A 26,665-nucleotide genomic window follows, 5' to 3' on the forward strand; every position below is an offset into this window, starting at 1 on the left:
TGTGAATTGCAAATATTTTCTCCCATTCTGTGGCTTATCTTTTCACTCTTTTTTTTTTTTTTTTTTTGCGGTACGCAGGCCTCTCACTGTTGTGGCCTCTCCTGTTGCAGAGCACAGGCTCCGGACGCGCAGGCTCAGCAGCCATGGCTCACGGGCCCAGCCGCTCCGCGGCATGTGGCATCTTCCCGGACCGGGGCACGAACCCGTGTCCCCTGCATTGGCAGGTGGACTCTCAACCACTGCGCCACCAGGGAAGCCCTCTTTTCACTCTTTTGATAGTCCCCTTTTGATGGGACCTGCGCTTTTTGCAGGTAACCCAAGCATTTCTGGGGGGCTTATCTTCCCCTAGCTATGGATGAACAAATCAGAACATTGTGAGAGGTCAGATGTTCTCTACCTTTTGAGGATAGGACATGAGGGATCCCCCTTCACCCATCTGGGTTTGGCCTACAAGGCTGGGTCCCTTCTTCTCTGTTCCCTTCAAGTGTTCCAAGACGTGAATCATACAGGAAAGAAGTAAGAATAGTGAACTGAGCCTAGTCTCAGGACTCAAGAAAATAGGGCTTACTGACACATACTACAACATGGATGAACTTTGAAAACATCATGCTAAGTGAAGAAGCCAGTCACAAAAGACCATTTATTGTATAATTGCATTTATATGAAATGCCCAGAGCAGGCAAATCTGAACACACAGAAAGTAGATTAGTAGTTTTCTAGCGCTAACGGGGTAGGGAAGGTGGGTTAGGGGGAGATGGGGAGTGACTGCTGAGGGGTATGGGTTTCTTTACTGGGTGATGAGAAGGTTCTAAGATTGATTGTGGTGTGATAGCACAACTCTGTGATATACTAAAAGCCATTGGATCGTATACTTTAAGGAGGTGAATTATATGGTCTATGAATTATATCTCTATAAAGCTATTAGTTAAAAAAAAAAGAAAAGAAAAGAAACAAAGATTCCTCAGTGACCTCCACCCTTCCCTCTGCCTCAGAATGCTTGTAACTTCTTCACTTGATGGGGAAGCGCAGCCGTGCCTGGACATGCTTGCAGCGGACAGGCTTCATGGTCAGCCCGTAGGTAGGGGTTAGGTCCACTTTCACACCTGGTGGCACACTGAACTCCAGCTGCTGAAGCAAGATGGCCAGGAAGAGGAAGATCTCCCACTTGGCCAGGACCTCCCCTATGCACCGGCGCTTGCCCATGCCGAAGAGCATCATTTTCTCACTCAAGGTCTTGCTGATGGTGGTGTCATGGGCAGTGAGGAATCTCTCCGGCCGGAACTCAGATGGGTCCCCCCACAGCTTCCTGCGAGATGAACAGAGGAAGTGGTATCTCTGGGCTGGGGAGGCCCTTTGGGAAAGGCCTGGGTGGGGGACATCTGTGTTAGAATAGATCTAGCGCAATGAAAGGAGAGTGGGGAAAGGGGCCAAACTGTATTTTGATGTTTATTTCTTTTACATAGCTCTCTCTAAAATCACCAGCCTTGAAAATAGTGCTTTCTAATATTATTTATTTATTTATTAATTATTATTATTATTTTTGCTGTACGCGGGCCTCTCACTGTTGTGGCCTCTCCCATTGCGGAGCACAGGCTCCGGACGCGCAGGCTCAGCGGCCACGGCTCACGGGCCCAGACGCTCCACGGCATGTGGGATCTTCCCGGACTGGGACACGAGCCTGTGTCCCCTGCATCAGCAGGCGGACTCTCAACCACTGCGCCACCAGGGAAGCCCTAATATTAATTTTTTATTTTAAAGAAATAATACTTTAACTAAAAGAAATTAAAAGAAGGAACACATGTCCATCTCTATCCTACTCAATATACAAGGGGACTCAACCATCCATCCTGGTTTATGCTTATTGTTTTGGAGTAATTATTTACAGCATCCTTTTTCACACACAGAAGTGCCCTAGTTTGGATGGTAAATTATATGATCCTCCTATCTATAAAGTGAGATTTTCCAAAGAGGTCCCTAAGCCATTCACATCAGAATCACCTGAGGTACTCCACCTTACCTACCGAAGAGGATTCTCGGGGGACTGGGCACCGAAATCTAAAACCAACTTCCTGGTCAATGCATTAAAGTTTGAGAAACATGGACCTGAATTTTGTCCCTTAGAGCAGGCTGCAGAGCCATCGAGGCACCATTCCCTTATTGTATAACCAGTTCCTAGGGGCACAAACAGCCTTCCTGACTGCTGAACTTCACACATTTTTCAGTGGGGGATATGTACTCACGGGTCATGATTGACCTGCCACTGGTTTATGAAGACACAGCGTTCCTTGGGGATGTAGAAGCCGTTCAGTGTTGTGTCCTTTATTGTGCTAAGGAGGGAAGAGGGCTCTGTCAGGCTCAGGGGCTGGAAAACTGGAGTGTGTCTCTGGGAGGTTGTTTTTTTTTCTTTTTAACAATTAAAAAAAAAGTTGACTATAGTTAATTTACAATGTTGTGTTAGTTTCAGATGTACAGCAAAGTGATTCAGCCATATATATACCTATATATTCTTTTTCAGGTTTTTTCCATTATAGGTTATTACAAGATATCGACTATAGTTCCCTGTGCTATACAGTAGGTTTTTGTTGTTTATCTAATTTATATATAGTAGTTGTGTATATATTAATCCCAAACTCCTGATTTATACCCCCCCACAGAGGTTCTTGCTCCTTCACCCCACTCCAATAGCCTGTCCACCATGGTTTCTATACCGTACACTAGGAGGGAATGGCAGGGGCAAGGAAGGGTTGAAATTATTCTTCCCCTTTCTCAGATCCTGTTCTTCAACAAAGGTTTACTAAACTTTTCTCTGTACCCAGCTGTGCCCTTGGCCATTCTCTGGAGCCAAGAAGCAGGCAGTCTGGGCCAGTCCTGGGGAGTTCCCAGCTTGGCTGAGGCATCAGGCCCCTTCCTCTGGGTATAACTAGACCAAAATACGGGCTGAAGTAAATGTTCACTAACTCTCCTGACATTGTTAAAATCCCAGGACCTAATCAAGGACCAATGGCTGTAAGTCCTACAAAATATCAGAATGAAGTTATGCCAGCTGGATGAATCGAGAAAGGCTTCTAGGGGAGGGGAAGTTTGTGTCAGGATAAGGTAGGATAGGATTCTGGTAGCCAGAGAAGACTGTAGACCTTCCAAGCAGAAGGTCCAACATAAGCAAAATTGGAGACTGGCTGGTTCATGCTTGTAAGGGGTGGTGAGGCCAGCCTGGCAGGGTTGAGAGTACCTGTAGGGAGGGAATGTGAGCAGAGGTGAATGAGAGCTGAGGTCAGAAGTGTGGTTTTTCTCCTGAGAGCCGGGTACTCTGATCATGTTTGGACTGGATGGGGGCAGAGTAGAGGCCAAGGTCTGTGAGGAATCTGGTGTCATGGTCAGGAAGAAGTTGCTGAGGTCTGACCAGGGCCAGGGCTGAGAAGCTGGGGAGAAAACATGGCAATGATTTCAGAGGTGGGAGGGCAGAATAGGCAGGCCTCACCTGTGGGGGATGGTGAAGGGGACGAAGGAGGAGTGTCGGAAGGTCTCCAGGATGAAGGCCTCCAAATAAGGCAGCTGGGATCTGTCGGAGAGCTGGGGCCGCCGCGCCCTGCCAATCACTGTGTCTGCAGAATACAGAGGATGGACAAGGCTTAGGGGTTGTCCAGACTGCTCCATGGCATCTGCATCCACAATCATACCAGGTGTCACTCTATCTGGTACTATGTCTGTTTACAGGTCTGAGACACACTGACCCACCCAGTATCATCTAGGCAAGGGTGGGCACCATTGTATGCCCAGGGCTTGTACTTAGTAGGTACATAACAGCTATATATAGATTGAACAGATGACCTGGGACCCCAAGGCTTCTCTCCACCAGAGGGTTAGGGCTCACTACATACCCAGCTCCTCCTGGATCTTCCTCTGTATCTCAGGATTTGTCACAAGGTACAGAAGGCTCCAGGAGATGGCTGTTGTGATCGGATCAAACCCTGGGCAGCATGGGGCAAGGTTAGGAAAAAAGGAAGACAGGAACAAGAAGGCAGCATTTACCAAGCACCCACCATGTATGTAGCAAACATTGTCTTTCTCTGCCTCCTTTTCCCCCAAAGCCCCTCACCCTGAATTTTCTAAGGGCAGAGGTGGAATCACCTCAGCACGAACTTGAGTCACTGCTTTCATGATTAGTTGCTGGAATTACAAGGGCCTAGACTTACAGCCCAGAGAACCTTTATTGTTTAGTTGGGGAAACTGAGGCCCAGAGGAGGAGAGGGACTTGGCTGAGTTTTCACTGGGAGTTGGTGGTACAGCCTGGGCTCAAACCTTGAGCCTGGGCCTGGTCTCTGTGTCCTGCACCATCTGACACGTAGTTGGTGAGTTATCTGATGGACCCCGGCGCTGGGCAAGGCTGTGTGTGAACAGCAGGCACTGAGGGATGGAGGGGCAGGGGTCTGGCTCCTACCGGCTCCAAAGATGTCGTTGACAAGGTTGACAGTCTTCTTCTGGGGTATGAGGCCCCCACTAGCTCTGGAGTTATCCTCGTAGTGCTTGAGCAGGGCACCTACGATGTCCTGGACTCTGTTCTGTGGGGGCACAAGCTTAGGAGCACCCCAGCACTTCTGGGGTGGAAGTCTGGACCTTGCCCCATCCCATCTGGCACTGCCAGCTGGCCTCTGGGCAGTGGGTTGAGCTCACGACAGGAGCTGGTAGCAGCCCAAGGTAGGACTTAAAGTATCATTTCATGCCCCGTTGACTCTTCCTCCCAATAACCCCAGGGGTCCAATTTCAGAGAAGGAGGTTGGGGTGAGTACAGGGAAGTAAAGTGACACCCGAGCTGGGAATTAGTCTCTGTCTGGGTTCAGTTTCCAGCAGAAAAAAAGCCTTCTCATGATAACAGCACCCCACATTACAGGGCTCTGCCAGGGCCCCATTCACGACCTTATCTCCCTGGGGCTCGGAGCAGCCCTGAGAGGGAGGCTATAGGCATGAAGAAACTGAGGCCAGAGAGGGAGAGGGCTTGGCTCCAGGTCACACAGGTGATCTGAGATGTCCCAGAGCCTTCCTAGGCCTTGGCTGCACACCAGGTGTGGGTACCTTGGAGCTGGGTAAGCGGGGCCACACACAGACTCTTGGGTGCCCTCACACTTCCCGTACCCTGGGCTTACCTTGTCAAAGTCCTGATAGCACTCCTGGACCATTTTCTGCAGGAACTGCAGGAACCTCTGGTTGAAGCTCTTGTACTTTTGCAGAGCAGGGTTGGGCAGGTATTTAAGGATGGGGAAGAAGTCCACGGGGCTCCCGGAGGAGGCAGTCTCCACGAAATCATGGGTGTTCGTCACAAGACTGACCATCTCCTCACTGCTCTGGGGGAAGTGCTGCCCGAAGCACATGGCACCAATGACCTTGGCCACGGACACCACCACGTGGTCATAGGGGTCAAAGTGCCCAGGTCCTGCCATCAGCTCCTGGAACTTGCTGATGAGGGCCTTAGCCTCCTTGCGCACATGCATCTCCAGGTAGCAGGAGGATGAGGAAGCCGGGTCTGAGGCAACGGAGAAGGACTTGAGAGCATTCTGGACCAGGCGTCGCCGGGCAGCCCACACTGGTCCAGAGTCTGGGTTGAAGGTCATACTCTGGCCATCAGCGACTAAGGTGAAGCTGTAGAGGTCAGGCCGGCCCTTGAAATCATCACCCTGCCGCACCAGGGCCTGCCGGATGGTGTCCAGGCCGCTGAGCACCAGCACGGGTGTGCAGCCAATGCGGATCTGCAGCACGTCTCCATAGCGCTGGCTCAGCCGCGACAGGGCCAAGTGTGGGCTCTTCCCCAAGGTCAGCACGTGCCCGATCAGGGGCCAGCTCCAGGGCCCTGGTGGACTCTTCAGGCCTTTAGGGACCCGAGGCTGCCAGGCCCTGACCACCCAGAATACCAGGCAGAAGGTGGCAGAGGCCAGGAGAAGCTCTGTGGCTGAGAAGGGAGTGGCCTGGGACAATGCCATTTGTACCAACTACAGGGGAAGAGAACGGAGGAGCCAGACTGAGGGACGAGATAAAGCCACTCATTCATTCATTTACTCAGTCAATAAGCACTTGTACATATTCTGTGCTTGGCTCCCAGCTGGACACCAGAAAGACTAAGTTGCATTCACTAAATTACATGGATCCTTCATCCCAGGAGCTCACCCATGGTGTATCACAGAATCTGAGCACTGGAAAAGAGCCCTGAGATTCCCAGCTTGAGCGTCTGAAATCCCAGCCCTGGCCATCCCCTTACCAATTCTGAGGCTGAAGTGATCACTTCAAAACGGAGCACTCTTGTGGACCCCAGTGCAGCGTGTATGCTGGGCATTGTACCGCGGGGATCCTTCCTGCTGATACCTCCTCATACCCTCGGAACAGGGAACTGCTCCCCGCTAGCAACACTGATGGGATCAAGGTCCCAGGGCTGATGCAAATGGCTTCTGATACCCCCTTCCCCAGGGCATTCTTTATCAAGACCAACCAGGACACCTCCTCCAAGGACAAGTCCCCATTCTCTCAGAGTCTTTTTTTTTCTTGGTTGCATGGCACAGCATGTGGGAATCTTAGTTCCCAAACCAGTGATCAAACCCGTGCCCCCTGCAGTGGAGGCGTGGAGTCCTAACCACTGGACCACCAGGGAAGTCCACCCCCCCGCCCCCAGCCCCATCCTCTCACAGTCTGGAAGGCTGAGGTTGGGCTGCAGCCAGAGCCAGGGCTGCCCTCATGCCAGGTGGGGAGCCCTACCCACCTCTTCAATCCAGTCACACTAAGGGTCCTTAGAGGTGGCCCAGTCCAAGCTTCTCATTTAAAAATGGGGAAACCAAAGTCTGGAGCTGGGCAGCAAGAACTAGAACTCAGGACTTCCCTGGTGGCACAGTGGTTAAGAATCCACTTGCCATTTCAGGGGACACGGGTTTGAGCCGTGGTCCAGAAAGATCTCACATGCCGCAGAGCAACTAAGCCCATGCGCCACAACTACTGAGCCTGTGCTCTAGAGCTCGTGAGCCGTAACTACTGAGCCCACATGCAACTACTGAAGCCCGAGTGCCTAGAGCCTGTGCTCCGCAACAAGAGAAGGCCCCGCTCGCCGCAACTAGAGAAAGCCCACGTGCAGCAATGAAGACCCAATGCAACCGAAAAAAAAAAAAAAACCAGAACTCAGACCTCCTACACCTAACCCGGTGTTCCCCCCTATCCCTCCATCTCCACTGGTTCCCAGGATATTTGATGGGGAATCCCAAGGGCTAAGAAATGAGCCCAAGATAGGTACCTGTAGAGGCAGGTGCTTGAGATCAGCAGGATTGTGGAAGCTGATACAGAGCTTCTGGCTCTGGGTGAGTGGCCTTTCATAACTACCACCCCAATCAGGTTGGCCTTGCTGTCCCGGTCACCTGATATCAAAGTCACCAAAAAAAGTTGAAAGGATCAGCTCTTGGCCTTGGGCCATGATCCCTCAGCTCCACCTACCTCCTAGGGCCCAGGGGCAGCTCTTCTGGGGATAGGTACTATGTCCCCGGGGAGGAATGTCCAGCTCCTTTCAGAACCCAGAGTCTGGAGGTAATGCTTATTTCTCTCAAGGGCAAGGCAGGGTGCTGGGAGTGAAAGTTCTCTGGGCTAGTCCAACCTACTTTCCCATTGTACCCACGAGGAGGGACCCTGTCTGGGGGCACTCAGTCCAGGCTGATCAGCGGGGGAGACTCACTGCTCCTCTCCAGAAAGGTGCCCTGTAATACCCCTCCAACAACCTGTGAAACCAGATAAGAAATAGGTATGTTCTGACCACCTCTGAATTTCAGCCCTGGTCCTCAATCTGAAAACAAGAAATGATGAGGATCCTATATTGTAAAGAGAGGCCCCCTCAGCCTCCTCCCTCTTGGTGAGAGATGGTAAAAGTGAATGAAGAAAATTCATGTTGTGGGGGCACAGCAACTGGCTTGGAATCTTCAAAGTGGTCAATGTCATTAAGAAAGAAAGAAAGAAAAAAAGACAAGGGCCTTTCCTAGAGCAAAGAGACTAAAGAGACAACCAAATGCCAAAAACGTGTGAACGTTGGGGCTTCCCTGGTGGTGCAGTGATTGAGAGTCCGCCTGCCGATGCAGGGGACACGGGTTCGTGCCCCAGTCCGGGAAGATCCCACATGCCACGGAGCAAATAAGCCTGTGCACCACAACTACTGAGCCTGCGCTCTACAGCCCGCGAGCCACAGCTACTGAAGCCCATGTGCCACAACTACTGAAGCCCGTGCGCCTAGAGGCCATGCTCTGCAACAAGAGAAGCCACCGCAATGAGAAGCCCCATCACCACAACGAAAAGTAGCCCCTGCTCGCTGCAACTAGAGAAAGCCCGCGCGCAGCAATGAAGACACAGCGCAGCCAAAAATAAATAAATAAATTTCTAAAATACTTAAAAAAACAAACAAACAAAAAACAAAAGGCAAGGCTGGGGAATCTGGCAAAGCCACAGGGCCTGTTTGAAGACTGTGGCTGAGAGGAAAGGGAAGATGTTTTCTCTCTGTACCTTCATTGGGTTCAGCTCACTCTATAAAAAAGGTCAAGGTTTGAAGTTAGAGTAGGTTTTGTAGAAAACTGTTTCTCTCTGTCTCTCTCCCCTCCTGTCTTTTCCTCTCTCTCTCCCTCTCTGTCTCTCTCTCTCTCTAATTACCTAAAGTCGTACTTTGTTCAGATTTTCTTCGTTTTTGCCTAACGTCCTTTTGTCCTTTCTTGTTCCAGGATCCCATCAAGGAGGACACCACATTACACTGAGTCCCCATATCTCTTTAGGTTCCCCTTGGTTGAGACATTTCTCAGACTCTTTTTTCAGAACTGGTCAGGTATTTTGTAGAATGTCCCACTATCGTGATTTGCCTGATGTTTTTCTCATGGTAAGACAGGGGTTATGGGTTATTGGTAGGAAGACCACAGGAGTAAAGAGCCATTTGCATCATATCATATCAAGGGTACATACTATCAACTTGACAGGAAGGTTGACGTTGGTGTTGGTCAGCTGGGCTGCAGTAGTGATTTTCAGGTTTCTCCATGGGAACGTTACTCTTTTCCCCTTTCTGTACTGTGCTCCTTGGAAGGGAGTCACGTGTACAGCCCACACCAACAAATGGAGAGTTCTGCTCCCCTCCTTGAGGACAGTCTCTGTGTAAATTATTTGGACTTCTGCATAAGAGATGAGTTATCTTTTTATTTTAAATATTTTCTTAAAACTTTATTAAATTACAAGATACATACAGAAAAGTGCAGATAATCTGTAGAGTTCAATGAATTTTTTTACAGACTTAACAAAAGTCTTGTAACCAGTCCTCAGATCAAAAGACACAATGTTACCAGCACCCTAGAAACCCCTCGCGCTCTCTCCCTAAGGATAACAATGACCCCAACTTCTAATAGCATAAATTAGTTTTGTTAGTTTTTGTTTTTCATGTAAATTAAATCATGCTGTGTACTTTTTTTGGCACGGAACTTTAAAAATTTAATAGATTTCATTTTTATAGCAGTTTTAGGTTTACAGAAAAATGAAATGAAAGTACAGAGAGCTCCCATATGCCTCCTCCCCCAATCAGTTTCCCCTGTTATTAACATCTTGCATTAGTGTGATACATTTATTACAATTGGTGAGTGAATATTAATACAATATTATCAACTAAAGTCCATAGTTTACATTAAGATGAACTCTTTGTGTTATGCAGTTCTATGAATTTTCTTTCACTTTTAAAAACTGTGGTAAAATATAAAATTTACTGTTTCAAACATTTTTTTTTTTTTTTTGAGGTACGTGGGCCTCTCACTGTTGTGGCCTCTCCCGTTGCGGAGCACAGGCTCCGGACGCACAGGCTCAGCGGCCATGGCTCACGGGCCCAGCCGCTCCGCGGCATGTGGGATCTTCCCAGACCGGGGCACGAACCCGTGTTCCCTGCATCGGCAGGTGGATCAACCACCGCGCCACCAGGGAAGCCCCCATTGGATTGTTTTTAATCTTTAGACTTCAGCCATCCTTGAGTGTCTGTTGACTACTTCCCTTTTGAAAACCCCTCAATGTTCCCCCTAGATTTCAAGATAAAAACTGAACTCCTTTGCTTGGCACCCAAAGGCTTCTGCGGCAGCTCTTGCTTAACCTCTCTGGCCTCGTTGCCACCACATCCCACTTGCCCCGCCTCCACTGTTTTTCTCCATATATTGATCCCTTTACTGGAAACCTGCACCCCATCCTGTGTTCCCTGGCCAACTCCTGCTCATCATTTTATACGCTGCTCAGCTGCCACCGTGCTGGCTGGGTCTGAGCCCCTCCTCTGAGATCCCACAGGCCCCAGACTGCCCTCCTCGACAGCCCCCATCATGCTGTTTCCCCCATGTACTGTGAGATCCTTGAAGGTCAAGGCAACCTCTGCTTTTCTTCAGATCTCTAGTCTCTAGCACAGGGACTGACACACAGCATGTATTTAGAAAAAGATTTGTTGAACCAATTAGCGTTCACAAGTGAGAGTGCTAGCCTGTGTTAAGAGTTTCGCGAAGACTGCTTTCAGCATTTTCCTGCATTGGTTTTATAGAAATTACAAGTCATAATCCTTACAGTTGAAATTTATTGAGTACCCACTATGCCCCAAGGTCTGTGCTGTATGTTTAACACTGGCCGTCTCTTTGAGCTTCATAGCAGCGCTATGAGATGGGTACTATTATTGGCCTCATTTACAGTTGATGAAATGAAAGCCTAAAGATGTTAAGTAATTTTCCCCAGAGCCAGAATACCGGGGAAAAGCAGTTCAGTGGGCACGGGGCAGGGGAGTGGGCAAATCAGGAAGCTATCATGAGAGAAGGCACATTGAGAGTTGACTATCCAGGGGGGAGCCCAGGGAGAGGCAGGGTGTGGCTACGGTTAGGGCGAGGGTCACTCAACAAGTTTATTTACTGCACATTCACCAGCCTGGCCAGTGGTCAGAACACAGTAAATGGCAGCCTCTTCCCTGCTTCTGTGGGGCAAGTCCTCCTCTGTGCCCTTCATCACTCCATTCTCACCTCTGTTGTGGATCTAGCCACAAAGAGCTGTAGTTTGGGGCTGGATCATCATCTAAACTAAACCCTAAATCAGACTGTGGGTCCCTTGAAGACAGAGGCTGAGTCCCATTCATCTCTGTGCCCAGACCTGGCAGAGAGGAAGGACCATGGTGGACACAGGTGCTGTGGGAAGCACAGGCAAATAATTAAAGCTGGGTCAGGTGTGTATCTCACAATCTATCATATAAGGACCGGGAGATTCAGTCCTGGACATCCAATCACCCGCTACTGCATGTGTCCACCCAGAGGGCCCCTGCCCCTTCCTCCTCAACATGTCCAAATGGATGATGTCACCTCCCTGCCCAAACACCTTCCCTCTGAGTCATCACTCCAGCTAGAAACCTGGGAATCCACAAAGACTCCTTCTCTTATTCACCTCCCACCAAACTCTCAAGATTCTACCACCTAAATACCTCTTGCGTCTGACCACTTTCTCCATCACTGTGGCGCTGCCTGGAGAAGACTCTCAGCGCCGCTTCCCACCTGGACTTTTGCAGGAACCTCCTATCTGGTATCACTGTCTCTAGGGCAGTGTTGCCCAGTAGAACTTTCTGTGATGATGGAAGTATTCTAAGTCTGTGCTATCCAATAAGGTAGCCACCAGTCACATGTGGCTACCGAGCATTTGAAACAGCTGGTACAACAGAAATACTGAATTTTTAATTCTGTTTAATTTTAAATGTAAGTACCTGCATGTGGCTAGTGGCTACTGTATTGGATGGCACAGTTCTAGGCTCCCTCCATCCCACCCCTCCAATCTGGGCTCCACACTGCCACCCAAGCGAACTTCCTGAAATTGCAAATCTGAGCAATCCATATCCCTTTGTAAAATCCCTTAGTACTAATTTCTTAAGACATTCAAAAACCAAACCAAACTCCTTAGCTCAGCATGTGAGCCAGTTCCTACTCACTTCTCTCACCTTGTTTCCCACGACTCCCTCCCTCTCATGCATCTTTCCCACCAGTCAGAAGGAACTCTTAGAATTCTTCTAGTTCTCTGCCTCTGTGCATTCAGACGTGTTGTTCCCTCTGCTTGGAACACCCTACCCTCCTCTCAACCACCTCTTCCCCATCCAACAAACACTCTCATGGAAATGCATTGCTTCCAGGTTAGAGATGCTTACTTATATTGCAGTACTATGATGCATATATGACAAAGCATTCTCATCTCTCCATTAAAGCAAAGCCTCCAAAACTCTGCTCCAGGTCCACCTCCTCTGGGGTGTGTCCTGACCCCCTACTCTGGTTTAGATCCTCCTCCTTTGGGCATAGCTCTCCCGTGGCACAAACACCACGGTGGCATATTGCTTTGGTTTCCTTTGCCCTCTCTAGACCACGAACAACTTGAAGCAAACTATGTTCTCATTTACTCAGTTTTTAGTACAGTACCTGTCACATGGTGGACGTTCAGCCATATTCTTTGAACATAAATTATGTTGCCAGCCACTGTTCTCAGAGGAAACTTAGAGCAGTGAATAAGACAGACCTTGCCTTTGTGGAGGAGACTGACAACAAGCAAGCAAACGATGAATGAGATCATTGCGGACCCAGGTTGTGCTGAAAATCCTCTTTGTCCTCCACATCCACTCCCCCCCTTCTCCACCGCACTCTATGCACTGAGAGGCTGACCTCAGTAGACTGTGTCAGTGGGCTCCCCATCCTCTGGTGACTTGTTGGGTTCAGTCAATGGGAGGCATGGGCATGAGATGGGAGGGTGGGAGGAGAGTGAGTCTGGGGTATTTTTTCTCCAGACCCTCCCTGCAAAGTCACCATGCTAGGCCACAGCTCCTGCCAGGCAGCTCTCCTCTCCTTACAGTTCTCTCTCTCTGGGTTCCAGAAACAGATCTTTCCTCTTGCTCCTTCAGGCTCAAGATAGTAAGGGCTCCTCTCTGTTACTAGTCGTATGGTACCACACTATCCTGTGTTAGTTTCTCTATAACCTGTCAACACCTTTGTAAATAGTCCCCTTATTAAACTCTTCTCAATGATTCAGTTTTGAATGGATTCTGTTCTTGCAAGGACCGTGAATAACAAAGTGGTTCTTTGCAAATTTCTGCTCCACCAACCTCGGAATATCAGCCTTTCCCCAAGGTCACAATATGGCTGCTACAGTTCCAGCCATCACATCCGGACATGACAAGGGCCAGAGGGACAAGAGCGCATCTCTTGTCATGCATCCCTTTTTAAAAAAATTAATTAATTTATTATTAGGCTGTGTTGGGTCTTCGTTGCTGCACGTGGGCTTTCTCTAGTTGCGGTGAGTGGGGGCTACTCTTCGTTGTGTTGCATGGGCTTCTCACTGTGGTGGCTTCTCTTGTTGCAGAGCACGGGCTGTAGGTGCACGGGCTTCAGTAGCTGTAGCACGTGGGCTCAGTAGTTGTGGCTCGCAGGCTCTAGAGCGCAGGCTCAGTAGTTGCGGCACACGGGCTTAGTTGCTCCACGGCATGTGGGATCTTCCTGGACCAGGGTTCGAATCCGTGTCTCCTGCATTGGCAGGTGGATTCTTAACCACTGCACTATCAGGGAAGTCCCAGATCAGAGTATTAGGCTCTCTCCCTGTAGGGTCTTTGCATGCTAGCAGCAACTCTCTACAGAAGGCCACAGCTCCTCTCTATAGCCTCTCCACAGCCACCTCCTCTGGGTTCTGTCCCGCTCTTTCCCCTCATCACTTCTGGCCTTGCTGCTGCTAGCCCTGGACTGCTGCATTGTCCCTATTGATTTCCCTAAATGCTGAACCTTTGTAAATGGTCCCTTTATTAAATTCTCCTCAATGACTTAGTTTGAGAGGGCTCTCTGTTTCCTGCAGGGGCTGACCCTGACAGATACAGGGAGGGACTTGCCTGGTGTGTCTTAGGAACCTCAGGCTACTCTTGTGCCTGGAGAGGAGTGAGCCGGGGAAGCAGGAATAACAGGTGAGGAGGTCAGAGGGATAATGGGAGCCACATCTGGAAGGGCCCTGCAGGCCATTGTAAGGACTGTTTCCTCTGAGATTCTTCAAAAACTTCCTTCTGAAAACTTCAACTTGGGGAAAGGATGGGGTCTCTTCCTCAGCTAGGAGCTGGGAGTGCAAATGGGGCACCTTCCTTCTCAGGGCATCCCAGCCAGCAGGGTGTGAACTCTGCTCCCAGAGCAGTGAGATGGCACAGACTCATCTGATGATCTCTGCCTCGAGTGTGGGTTCTCTCCAGGCACTTCCCAGCCAACAACTCCTCACCTCCACCATGGGGTGTTCTGGAGATAAAACTAGCCGCTCACAGTGGTGCTGATGGTGGCATTGTTGGCACAGAGGCAAACCAGTGGGAAGCTATTAGATAGGAATAACTTCTTAGGATTCTGTCCAACCTGCCCAGGCCTTTTTGGATCTGTCTCAAGTTCCGAGGTTTAATCACTCAGAGAACGCTGTTGGGTAAGCCTCTCTGGCCTGCAGGTTTTGGTTATAATTCTTCCAGTTGCAAATCCCCAAATCCACTCCTACTAGAAGAGAAAGATGAGGAGGAGGAGAAGGAGGAGAAAGAAGAAGAGAAAGAGGAAACAGTAAAGAAGAAGGAAGAAGGGGGAAAGGAGGAGACGGTGGAGGTGGTGATGTTATTGACTCACATAACGGAGATGTTTTATGGTGAACTTCATTGGCTTCAGGAATAACTGGATCTAGGTGCTCAATGTCATCAATTTTTTCTCTCCTTCCCCTCATCTCCCAGTTCTTCTTTCCTCTAATGGGCTTCTCAAAAAATAGCCACTGGTAGGCCCAGAATTATTTTCTAACCAGCTTAGCCACCATTGGCAGAAAGAGAACATTTCTTTTCCAACAATTTCATTAAAACCCCACAGGGCTCTCAGTGGCTTGGTCTGAGTCATGTGTCAGCCTGGTAGCCTGGGGTAGGGTTAGTTCCACCAAGCCTATTGGCTAAGAGTAGGGGTGGGGTGGTCCCCAAAGGACAATTGAAGTGGTATTTCAAGAAGAAAGGATGGATGCTGGGCACACGAAACCACTCACATGTCGACTATCACTGGTGTGACCATATAATTTATTGCCCAAGCCAGGACACCTTTGAGAAGGAAAGAGGGCATTTTTTTTTTTTTTTTTTGCGGTACGTGGGCCTCTCACTGCTGTGGCCTCCCCGTCGCGGAGCACAGGCTCCGGACGCGCAGGCTCAGCAGCCATGGTTCACGGGCCCAGCCGCTCCGCGGCATGTGGGATCCTCCCGGACCGGGGCACGAACCCGCGTCCCCTGCATCGGCAGGCGGACTCTCAACCACTGCGCCACCAGGAAGCCCCCAGAGGGTACTTTTAATAGACAAGACTTAATAGGCTTAGTCCTAGACTAGATAGTCCTAGACTATCCTAGGAAAGTATTGTCACCATATCTATAGCAGCCAAGAGCCAGAGAGCCAGGGGCTGTCCCATCTGAGCCTTGGATCCTGCAAACCAAATCTCTCTGGCTCTCTGGGCACAGGTAGGAACGGAGAAGGCGCTCAGGGCTCAGATCTCAGGTGGGGTGGAGGGTGGCTTGGTGGGGTGAGGACACGTTGGAAGACAAGTCCCAGTTCTCCACATCCACTCAAACTCCACTCTTCTCAAACTGCCTCACCTCCACCTCCCACTTGTTCAAGTTATGGCCCCTCCTTATGCCAGGTGTGCCCTTCCTGTACTCCTCATACACCAGGACCCTTCTCTAGTCCTCTGCTCTCCCCCAGGGGTCTCAGCCTTCTCACAGCTCCTGTAGCATTTCCAGATTTAGCATAGGCTCTGTTCAGCGTGCTTCCTGCTTCCACCATGGGGTAGGGGTTTTATTCTGGGTCTTGTCTCCTCATCCCCTTGCCATGTAGCCCTCAGCAGTGCTCACTGAAGACTCTAAGCTGGGTCACTCTGCTGGGCCAAAACCCTCAGCTGTCTCTCTCCCTCCAGCCCAGAGCCCTCTCCTTTCTGCCCTGCCCACCCCTTCCTTTGTGTTCCTGGTATCAATCGCTAGGGAATCCTAGCCAAAGGGCTTCTCACGCAAAGGCATACAAACTTTGACCCAGGATTGGCTGTTCAGCTCCGGGTCAAGGTCCTCTAACCTCCTGCCTGTCTCCCTCTTTCTCTGCCCCATGCTCCTGAGTGTCCCCTCCTATCTTGAGAGCTGTTCCCCAAGACAGGGCTTGGTGATGAGAAGTGCAGGGCCTCCCATAACCCCAGTGCCCCAGACTCTTGTCCAGGAAGATGGGGCGATGGGGGGCCCTGACCTAGAGGCTGAGCCTGTCTACCTTTTGCCCCCTGGGGCTTTGCTGGTAGTCTGGGACAATAAACCATGGTAGGAAGAGCCCTGGCCTGAAAGCAAGGGGCTAGAGTTCCGGGCTCTGCTTTGATTTGTCATTTGTCCTCGGGCCTTCTTCTTTCTGGCATCGGTCTCTCCAGCTGAGAAGTGGGAGAGGAATTGGCTTAATTAGCTAATGAATTTCTTTGGGATTACGAGCCCCTTGGAGAATGTGAGAAAAGCAGTGTATCTTCTACCAAGAGAAGTGGTTTTCTGTGTCCTGGTCAGGAACCCCAGCAGATGGTCTTCCAGCCACGATGAGCAGGCTGCCATGATCCTCTAGAGCTAGGGCATTGGTGGGGACTCTGAGTGCAAAGGGAGAGATTGGGCTACAGAGCAGTGATGGATTTGGGAGTACCTTGCTTCCCACTTCCTTGCCATGGCTTCTACACAAGTTTTTTCCACTCTCTGTGGCTCTAGCCCCAGTTGGGATTAAAGGACAGACCTCTCTTGGGTACCATGGAGTTTCTCAGGCTGAGCCAGAGATGCAAAGGTGAAATGAATGGAAGGATGCTGGACAGAATGGAAGCTCAGCAATACCTCCCTTGCCTCCTGCTTGTTCTGTTACCTAAATTCCACCATTATATCATCAGTACTTTGGGCTCAACACCCTGGTCATGTGCCCCATTCGTAATACAGCTGGGTTTAACTCCTTTACCAAGTCCTTTATCTTGCAAGGACTTGGCTTATTAGATCAATTTCCCACAGGCTGGTTTTCTGTGTTAGAGCATGGGGGATGGAGTGACAGGTTGGGTTGGGGTGCTAGCAAGAGTCAAATGTCCTGGGAATTACCATGGAATAGTGTTGGAAACAGACCAGGAGAAATCTAACTTGCTGTGGAAAGGATCCAGGAAGTCTTCTCAGAGGAAGGAATGTCTTAGCTGAGACTTTAAGTAGGGGAGATTAGAAGTAGAGGTGGGCATTCCTGGTAGGTTCTGCTAAAGATTCTGGTTTCTATTCAGATGGGAGCTACTGAAGGGGCAAGGTGGTGTTAGAATGAGATTTTGCATTTTTGAAAAGACCACTTTGGATGCCACAGGGTGGAGAAGGAATTGGAGAGAGTGAAAGGCAGATGGTACCCAGGCTTCGAGGCTGTTAGTACTCTAGGGAGCAATGATGGGGGCCTGGATGAGGTTGTGGCAGTGGGGCTGGACAGATACCAAAGTGGAGAAATATGTCCTTTACCCCTTCAGTCTGTTCTCAGCACAGTAGCCGGTGATCTTCCTTGACTCAGACCCCACAATGTCTCTTTGTGTCTCACACAAAGAAAGTCCCATGTGTCTCAGTGAGGTGTTCCCTGCACCTGGGGCAGGGTTCCCGTGGCCCCCCCCCCCCTCCCGTCCCAGCATCCCACTCCCTGGGGGCACTAAATTCCAGGAGAACTCCCCAGTCACAAGACACTGCATATTTCCAGTGCCCCTGGTACTGCTCCTTCTCCCAAGGACTGCTGTGCAGGGCTTTTGAACTTGCTGTTCCTTCTGCCAGGTGCACTCTTCTTCCAGATATCTGCCTTGATTCTTGATTTCACCCTCCTGCCTGGGCTGGGTGTCATTTTCTCAGTGAGGCCTTCCCCAACCAGCCTTTTTTGAATTGCAGTCTGACCCCACACGATTCCTACCCCTTCTCTGCCTTATTTTTCTCTATAGCACTTTTCACTCTCTGAGACTCTGCGTTTTCTGTCTCCACCTCCCACCCCCCTTGCCTCACAATGTAAGCGACAGGAAAGCAGGAGGTTGTCAGTTTTGTTCACCTCTATATCAATCACCAGCGTCCAGAACGGTGTCTGGCACATAGTAGACACTTGGTAAATATTTATCTGTGCAGTGCACGAGGTGGCATCCAACTGCTGTGGAAGGTGACGGGGCAGGATGAGGCTCCGTTTCCTGGTCTGGGCCAGTGGATGGCAGTGCTATTCGTAGCGTTGGGGAGCGCGGTGGCGAGGGCGGGTGATGTGGTTAGTTGGGGACACGTTGAGCTAAACACGCAAATACACCTGGACACCCTACATCGGGAAGCCTCGGCAGGGACGAGGACAGTGTCGGAGGCAGCCGGCCAGGCGACCCGGGCTGTGCTGGGGCTGCATGTCCCGCCACAGGCGTGGACCAAAAATAAGGACACACTCAGGAGCCCGCTTGCTTGCAAAAGCCCGGCTATGCACGCAAACCTAGGCCCTTTGCACGCCCCCTCCCCCGCCCGCCCCATCCAATCACGCACCTACGAGGGTTCGGCGGCTCCTCTCCCTCCACCTCTACCCCCACGCTCCACTAGAGACTGGCCCTTTAAGAGCCCCGCTCCCGACTCCTCCCCCTACCCCACACCCCCCTACCCTCCGCCCGCGCTCGCGTGACTGTGCTGGGACTGAGCCGGGCCCGGGAGTTGGGCGGCTGGGTGGCTGCGCGGGCCTCCGGGTCCTTCTCACGCAACTTCTGGGCACCGCGCCCCTAGCCAGGTGGGGCCGGGATGGACCGCGTGACCTCTGCCCCCTGGAGGGATGTGCCAGACTCATGCACGCTAGCCTGGGGAGGCATGTGCGCCGGGCGCACCCCTCTTTAGTCCCTGGGTCCCCTCTCTTGCCCGCCCAAGCGCCTGCCTCTAACCCTTTTCTCGGCCACCAGGAGATCCACTCGCTGCCCGATTTCTCTGCCATGCCAAAGCGCTAGCAACCCTGGGAACTTCGAGGGCCCGTGGGTCCTGGCTGGAAGTACCCTTGGTTTGCAGCATTCCAAAGTGGCCCTAGAGGCGCCTCAACGTGTCCCCGCTAGTGCGCGCTCGGCGATACTGCACTTTCTCCATCCCTTCCCGCCCCTCCGTCAGGGAACGCTGACTTCTGCTAGTCGTCCGGGCTCTGGGGTGGGTGGGTGGAGGGCTCTGGGGGAAGGGGCCAGCCCATCGGCGCCTCTGGTCTTCCGGCCCCGGTGACCTCGGGGCTGGGGTCGTCGTGCTTCTCACGCGAGCATGGACTCAATAACCCGGGTTAGGATGTCATCACCCGCAGCTCCGCCCCTCCCTGCCTGCCTGGCTCCCATCCGCTAGTAGTGAGGAGGAAGCAATTGCACCCCCAAAGTTCAATGGGTGCAAAAATGAGGGAGAGGGGGTCCCTGTGCCCGGGGATAGAACACCCCCATACCCTCTTTCGGGCTATCATGGGACTACTTCCCCAAAACCTTCTCAGCTGGGCTCTGCCCTATCCATGGGGTACCTCGGAACTGGGGGTCCCAGGTACACCCCTTTAAGTGCCGACACTTGGTTGAGGCATCCCATAGTGGGTTCTTACCTATCCCCTTGCGTCCTGTCTCCCCACTCCTCTCTCCATCCTAGAGCGACCATTCGCCAGCCGCACCCCACCCCCACCCCCGCCCCATCCCAGCGCTCCAGGAGGCGTGGCCACACGCGAAGGCCGCCTATAAAGGTGGCAGTGCCTTCACGCTCACCCTGAAGGTAACAGTTCCTTGGAGCCTTCCCTGATCTTCTTCGGGGGTCCCTGGCTCCAGGGACCACTCTTCCCAGCTCAGCTCTGCAGCCCCCCCGCAGACGCAGGTGAGTGCTGGGGGCTTCTGGGTTGTCCCTTCCCTCCCCGCAAAGGAAAATTTTGATGCATCAAGGTCTTTCTGGTCTAGCACCTCAAAAAAAGGAGGCTAAGAGTGTCCTTAGTGAGGAGGCAGTCTAGCTTCCCCACTAAGTGGGGAAACTGAAGCCTGAGGAAGGGCAGGACTTGCCCGAGGTCCCACAACTAGTATCAGAACTCTAGATGCAGACGCTCCCCTCTCAGGGCTCCAGGACCCAGGCTCCAGCTCCATCTCCCACTGACTCCATGAATGCCTTGGGGCTTCCCCATGAGGCTCACCTGGGAGGCTGGAATAAGGACACAGGTGAGCCAGTGCAGCCCTCCTTCAAGCTGTGTGAGGGGGACTTCTCCTGGGTGGTCAGGGTAGATGGAGGGGGCAGGTTGGGTTCTTACTAGCTGTACCCTGACTTATCTAAAAGCTACCCCTGGCTGGAGACACCCTCCCAAGGCATAGCTTGTCAGTGCTGAGGTGTGCTGGCCCGACATGGGAGGCTGATCTGAGTGGGAGTCCTGGGCACTGCCGAGGGGCCTACCCTGTTCCATTGACTGACTGTCTTCTCTGTCCTCTGCTGGGGGCAGTCAATGTGAGAGACTGCCCGCTGCAGAAAGCTTGACCCTGAAAACTCAGCAGTCACACCTCTCTTGGCCTCCTACCATCTTTTTTTTTTCAAAATTAACAGCCACAATAGTTTATTTACCACTGAACTCTTTATAAGATATTTACAAGACAACCAATTTTACACATCAGAAATGGTATAAAAGTATGAATTACAACACAGACAACAATATGAAATGGGCATAAAACAAAGCTGAAGTGGACAGAAAAGCAATTTCTCTTTTTAATTTATTAACACTAGCTTAAACCTTGTTAAGGAAAGAAACAAAGAACTGTGTTTTAGGAGAATTGCTGGGCCTTCAGTTGAAGGTTGAATTTCACGGTGTTGTGTCCCACGTAGGGAAAAAATAAGACTAATTTCCCCCACACACTTTAACACACTGTAATTTTGCTCTTGGAACTTTGCTAATCTACTCTCTAACCTCCTTCTCAACAAAACTTCAACATATCCAAATCAAAGGAGAATTGATCAAATGATTGGCCTCCTACCATCTTATGAAGGCTAGAGGTCTTTGGGGCACCCACTGTGCAGAAGGGAAAACCATGGCACACCAAGCCCTAGCAGTATCCCCAATTCACTCAAGGAATTGGGACTAAAGTGTGCTTTGGGATTCAGCTCCTCCAGGAAGCCTCCCTAGACAGATGGCTATAGTAGTTGAGGTAGGAACCATATAACCTCCCCATCTTGGCTGGCTCTTCTGTGGGGAAACCTCACTAGTCAGACTGTGAGTTTCCCCAGGTCAGATCTGGGTTTTCTCTTCTCAGCTGGGCACCCTGAATCAGAGATCATGTCGCACTCCCTCTCTCAGGTGATGTGAGTGGAGCTGAAAAGGGTAAAATGAACCGACTAATCCAAGGCCACATCATAGAGCCTGGAACACTGGGTGTCCTGACCACCGGTCCAGGGCACCAGTAAGATGTCCCAGTCTGAGCCCCATGCCTCGAAGAGAGTAGTCCATGAATTTGTACACCCTTTCTAGACCGAACCTAGAGAGAAAGTATTGTCTCAGCCTCTGTTAAACTCAGCTCCATTCCTAGTTTCCCAGATTCCAGTCTGGAGTTTTCTTGCAACCTTTGCCTGGTGGGAGCCTTCCATTTATTCACAGCTCTCTTGTGACTGGCAAATGCGGGAGGCCCAGACTATTCATTCATTGAGAATTGAGCCCAGTGAAAAGCCTGGCCTGGAATTCTGTGACCGGGAGCCTCAATCTAGCTGGCCTCCAGCTGCTTTTAAACCGTGGGTCAGTTGAACTCTGAGAGCTGGGGATGAGGGCAGAGTGGCTTGGACAGTAAGTAAGGGGGCAGTGCCCTGTCCCTGCCCCACCCTGTCCCAGAGTCTGGCAGGATTCCCTAGACCCTGGGTTTGAGCAATAGAGAACTGAGGGTTCTGGGAAAATCCCTTTTCATCAATTGATCTGACCACTCTTCCAAGGGAAGTGCCTATGACAGGAGCTGGAAACTTCCCAGGGAACTTTCCCTAAGAGGTCTGAGTCCTGGCTCTGTCTGAGTGCTGGGTGGCTTTAGCCAAGTCAGTGCCTCCTCTGGAGGTGAGTTTCCCCAAATGTGAAACGAGGCTGAAGGAGTGGATGATCCGTTGCTCTCTGACAGTGTTTTCCCTAGTTGGGTGGGTAGTACTCAAGGGGAATTGGGTGATACACATCGATTATGTGTTTATTTTAATATATGTCAGGGGAAAAAACACCTGTACTTTCACACAGATATTATGGTTTGGAATGCTGCTAAGTGTGTGGATTTAAAGTTGATTTTAGAAAAATATGAAGTACATAATAGTATAGGTGCTCTATGGAAATCACAGGCTGATGTTTAGATTGGTGCAGCAGTTAAGAGAAAGTGCTCTGGAATTAGGCAAATTTGGATTGGGATTTGGATCCTATACGTCCTGGCTGTGTGACCCTGGGCAAGTTACATATCTTCTCTGAGCCTCACTGCAGTCTACCACATAGGCTGTGGCCAGGACTGAATGAAGAATAACTAAAATTCTTGGCACATAGTAGCAGCTCAACAAACAGCTTCTCCTACCTCCTCTTCCCCTTCATGTCCAGTGAACAGTTCTGGATAAGGTTTTCCATTTCTTTGACCAGTGTGCTGACACTTTAGGACACTGGCTCCTCCCAGCTCCCCATCTGATGTCTTGATCTTTCCCTCCTATCCCACCTCTCAGCGGCCACCTTGGAATCTCTACACTGATCATGTTCTCTGTGTTTGGACTCTCCATCCCCATCTCGGCCACAGAGCTTCTCCTGGCCTCTGCCACCTTCTGCCTGGTATTCTGGGTGGTCAGGGCCTGGCAGCCTCGGGTCCCTAAAGGCCTGAAGAGTCCACCAGGGCCCTGGAGCTGGCCCCTGATCGGGCACGTGCTGACCTTGGGGAAGAGCCCACACTTGGCCCTGTCGCGGCTGAGCCAGCGCTATGGAGACGTGCTGCAGATCCGCATTGGCTGCACACCCGTGCTGGTGCTCAGCGGCCTGGACACCATCCGGCAGGCCCTGGTGCGGCAGGGTGATGATTTCAAGGGCCGGCCTGACCTCTACAGCTTCACCTTAGTCGCTGATGGCCAGAGTATGACCTTCAACCCAGACTCTGGACCAGTGTGGGCTGCCCGGCGACGCCTGGCCCAGAATGCTCTCAAGTCCTTCTCCGTTGCCTCAGACCCGGCTTCCTCATCCTCCTGTTACCTGGAAGAGCACGTGAGCAAGGAGGCTGAGGCCCTCATCAGCAAGTTCCAGGAGCTGATGGCAGAGTCTGGGCGCTTTGACCCCTACAGGTATGTAGTGGTGTCAGTGGCCAATGTCATCTGTGCCATGTGCTTTGGCCGACGCTATGACCATGACAGCCAAGAGCTGCTTAGCATAGTCAGTCTGAGTAATGAGTTCGGGGAGGTGGCTGCCTCTGGGAACCCAGCCGACTTCATCCCTATCCTCCGTTACCTGCCCAACACTGCCCTGGATGTCTTCAAGGACTTGAATCAGAGGTTCTACATTTTCATGCAGAAGATTCTCAAGGAACACTATAAAACGTTTGAGAAGGTACAGGCTCGGGAGGGGCAGATGAGTGGTAGGGAGTGGGTAGGGTCAGGGGTCAGGAGGTCAGAGATAACTGGAGCAGCATAGGGTTTGGCAGGCTCTCGCAGGCCTTCACCCTGGGATTTTGAAGCCAGTAGTGGAGGGGACTCCATCCTTGGCAGGGAGATAGAACTTTTTCTTGACCAGCCCTTCTATCTTTCCATCAGACAGCAATATTTACTGAATAGCCTGTCCATGCAGGACCCTAGGCCAGTTATTGTGGGGACCAGAAAGAGTTAAAGAGTTGGTCTTCCGGCCTCATGGGAGAGAAAAGGGTAAAAAACATGTCCAGATGGTAATGGTACTGGACTCTGTGTCAGGTGTCCCTCGAGTTGGGGCTGCAAGTATCCTGAGTCAGGAGACAGCCTTGGAGAGGCAAGAGAAGCTGCAATGGTAGTCTCGGGCGTGGGGCAGTCACCTGCTGAAGGAAGATGCTATAGGGATGGGAAGGGACCAGGCCTGGATGAGAGGCAAGTCTGGGTTTGGGATCTTGCTCACCCGTGGGCCTTCCCTACCCAGGGCCACATTCGGGACATCACAGACAGCCTGATTGAGCGCTGTCAGGACAAGAGACTGGATGAGAATGCCAATATCCAGGTGTCAGATGAGAAGATCGTTAATGTCGTCATGGACCTCTTTGGAGCTGGTATGAGCTACCCCGTTGTGCCCTTCCTCTTCCCAGCTGTCCTGACCCGCCAACCACCTAACTTTGCCCTCTATTCTCCCCTGGCCAGGGTTTGACACAGTCACAACTGCCATCTCCTGGAGCCTCACGTACCTGGTGACAAGCCCCAGCGTGCAGAAGAAGATTCAGGAGGAGCTGGGTAGGTGGTGGCTTCCTTCAGTGTGCTCAAGGCAGGAGGTCCGGCCAAGGTCTGAGTGGCCCCTTCATCTGTCTGGTCCTTTCTGTTCTGCAGACACAGTGATTGGCAGCGCACGGCAGCCCCGGCTCTCTGACAGACCCCAGCTGCCCTATTTGGAGGCGTTCATTCTGGAGACCTTCCGACATTCCTCTTTCGTCCCCTTCACCATCCCCCACAGGTGAGGCTCCACGGGTCCGCTGCTGTCTGATGCTGGGCCTTACTCCAGTTCATGTACCTGATCAGGGTGGTGGGAGGGACACGGTATGGGAGGCAGGGGGATCTCCTTGTGGCCCTGAGCCTAACTGAGCTTCCCCCCTCCCCAGTACCACAAGAGACACAAGTCTGAATGGCTTTTACATCCCCAAGGGGCGTTGTGTCTTTGTAAACCAGTGGCAGATCAACCATGACCAGTAAGTTGAGAGGGGGCAGGGGAAGCTTCACTCTCTCCTAAGCTTCAGACTCTCCTGTCCCTGAGCTACTTGCCTAAACCCTATTCTTCTGAGCTGGGGCTCAACCCACCTGATGGTTCTGAGCCCCCAAGCTGCTACTTCAGCTGCCTCTCTTCAATTACAGGAAGCTGTGGGATAATCCATCTGCCTTCTGGCCAGAACGGTTTCTCACTGCTGATGGCACCATTAACAAAGCACTCAGTGAGAAGGTGATTCTTTTCGGTTTGGGCAAGCGGAAGTGCATCGGTGAGACCATCGCCCGCTGGGAGGTCTTTCTCTTCCTGGCCATCCTCCTGCAGCAGGTGGAATTCCGTGTGACCCCGGGTGTGAAGGTGGACATGACCCCCATTTACGGGCTGACCATGAAGCATGCCCACTGTGAGCACTTCCAGGTGCACATGCGCTCTTAGGGGACGGAGAGCCCTGCAGCCTAGACTCTCTACTGGCCTGTCTGGGCAGCCAGGCCAGGGGGCTGACCCAGGGAGTCTAAACTTTGGCCTAAACGCACAGATATTGTCTGGCTGACTTTTTGCTGTCTGAGCTGTGGGCAAACCTGAGAGATTATACCTGCCCCCTACCCTGGACTTGTCCTTCTGTGCACTGACCACAGACAGTGGACACAGCAGGGGTCACACAGGAGCTGATGGAGCCCTTCCGAAGTTGTGCTTAAGCTAGGAGGCCTGGAAGGGATAGGGGGTCCTCAGGCCTCTGGAAACCTCTAAAGAGCTCTCTGGAAGCCCCTGGGCTCACCAGCTGGCTGGCTCTCTGTTCAGGCTGACTGGCTTGAGAAACATTTAGAGCAGGCAACACCAGGGCCTGTCCAATCTCTTTGACAATTGGGAGCCGTCAAGAGTGAAGGGGAGGGATTTCCCTGGTGGCGCAGTGGTTAAGAATCCGCCTGCCAATGCAGGGGACACGGATTCGATCCCTGGTCCAGGAAGATCCCACATGCCACAGAGCAACTAACCCCGTGCACCACAGCTACTGAGCCTGCACTCTAGAGCCCATGAGCCACAACTACTGAGCCTGCGTCCTGCAACTACTGAAGCCCCCATGCCTAGAGCCCGTGCTCCGCAACAAGAGAATCCACCGTAATGAGAAGTCCGCGCACCACAACGAAGAGTAGCCCCCACTCGCCATAACTGAAGAAAGCCTGCACGCAGCAACAAAGACCCAAAGTAACCAAAAATAAATAAATAAATTTATTAGGGAAAAAAAAAAGAGTGAAAGGGAGAGGCAGTCCAGGATACCGACACAGTGGTGGTCTCCCCGCTTATACAAGGCTGAGCAATCTGACCACTAGGGTCTGGGACACTGTGCCTGGGAGATCGCCTTCCTCTCTGCAGGCAGGAACAGGTCTGCCTCCTGGCCTTGCAAGGTCCCTGTTCCTGTCCAGGATGGGCTGGGGACTTGTGTTTAAGGGGAGCAGAGAGCAGAGGGGGTGCCCAAATCCAGGCACCAGGACCAGGTCAGGAGGGAAGGGGTAGTAATTCAATCACCTTCTACTGGGTCTCCTTTCCCTATGCCCTGTGTTAAAACGTCTTTTAAAAATGTTTGTATGCAAGGGCCTTTTTATTTTAGCCTGTATTGTACTTGTATGTTTGCATTTACCATATATGAGAGCTTAAGAACAGTTTATTGAGTGCTATGGAAAAAGTTCTAACCCAAGTATCCAGAAATGTGTGGGAAGCATCTACCTGAGCTAAATAAAGATATTATCCAAAAGTCGTATAGGTGGAGA

The 26,665-nt window shown here is 51.4% G+C and overlaps 2 protein-coding genes across 3 annotated transcripts; one reads left to right on the forward strand and one right to left on the reverse strand.

The window, feature by feature from the left end:
- Nucleotides 1–644: 644 nt before the first annotated feature.
- On the reverse strand, nucleotides 645–7,340 carry LOC116749085 (cytochrome P450 1A2). Its single transcript, XM_032623058.1, has 7 exons — nucleotides 7,265–7,340; nucleotides 5,142–5,981; nucleotides 4,439–4,559; nucleotides 3,879–3,968; nucleotides 3,479–3,602; nucleotides 2,241–2,327; nucleotides 645–1,306 (listed from the first exon to the last, which is right to left on the reverse strand). Exons 2-7 carry the CDS (start codon nucleotides 5,970–5,972, stop codon nucleotides 1,009–1,011), a joined length of 1,551 nt encoding a protein of 516 aa, XP_032478949.1. The 5' UTR covers nucleotides 5,973–5,981; nucleotides 7,265–7,340; the 3' UTR covers nucleotides 645–1,008.
- Nucleotides 7,341–19,777: 12,437 nt separating this feature from the next.
- Nucleotides 19,778–26,653, forward strand: LOC116749907 (cytochrome P450 1A1). 2 transcript variants are annotated; one of them, XM_032624736.1, is made up of 7 exons: nucleotides 19,778–19,885; nucleotides 22,712–23,576; nucleotides 24,132–24,258; nucleotides 24,347–24,436; nucleotides 24,530–24,653; nucleotides 24,799–24,885; nucleotides 25,049–26,653. In XM_032624736.1, the coding sequence occupies exons 2-7, from the start codon at nucleotides 22,740–22,742 to the stop codon at nucleotides 25,332–25,334; spliced, it is 1,551 nt and encodes a 516-aa protein (XP_032480627.1). In that variant the 5' UTR covers nucleotides 19,778–19,885; nucleotides 22,712–22,739; the 3' UTR covers nucleotides 25,335–26,653. The 2 variants fall into 2 exon arrangements, with proteins under 2 accessions (XP_032480627.1, XP_032480628.1); XM_032624737.1 differs by lacking the exon at nucleotides 24,799–24,885 and having other exon boundaries at nucleotides 19,799–19,885.
- The last annotated feature ends 12 nt before the right edge of the window (nucleotides 26,654–26,665 follow it).

This window comes from Phocoena sinus, chromosome 2 (genome assembly GCF_008692025.1).
Source record: "Phocoena sinus isolate mPhoSin1 chromosome 2, mPhoSin1.pri, whole genome shotgun sequence".
Lineage (NCBI taxonomy): Eukaryota > Metazoa > Chordata > Mammalia > Artiodactyla > Phocoenidae > Phocoena > Phocoena sinus.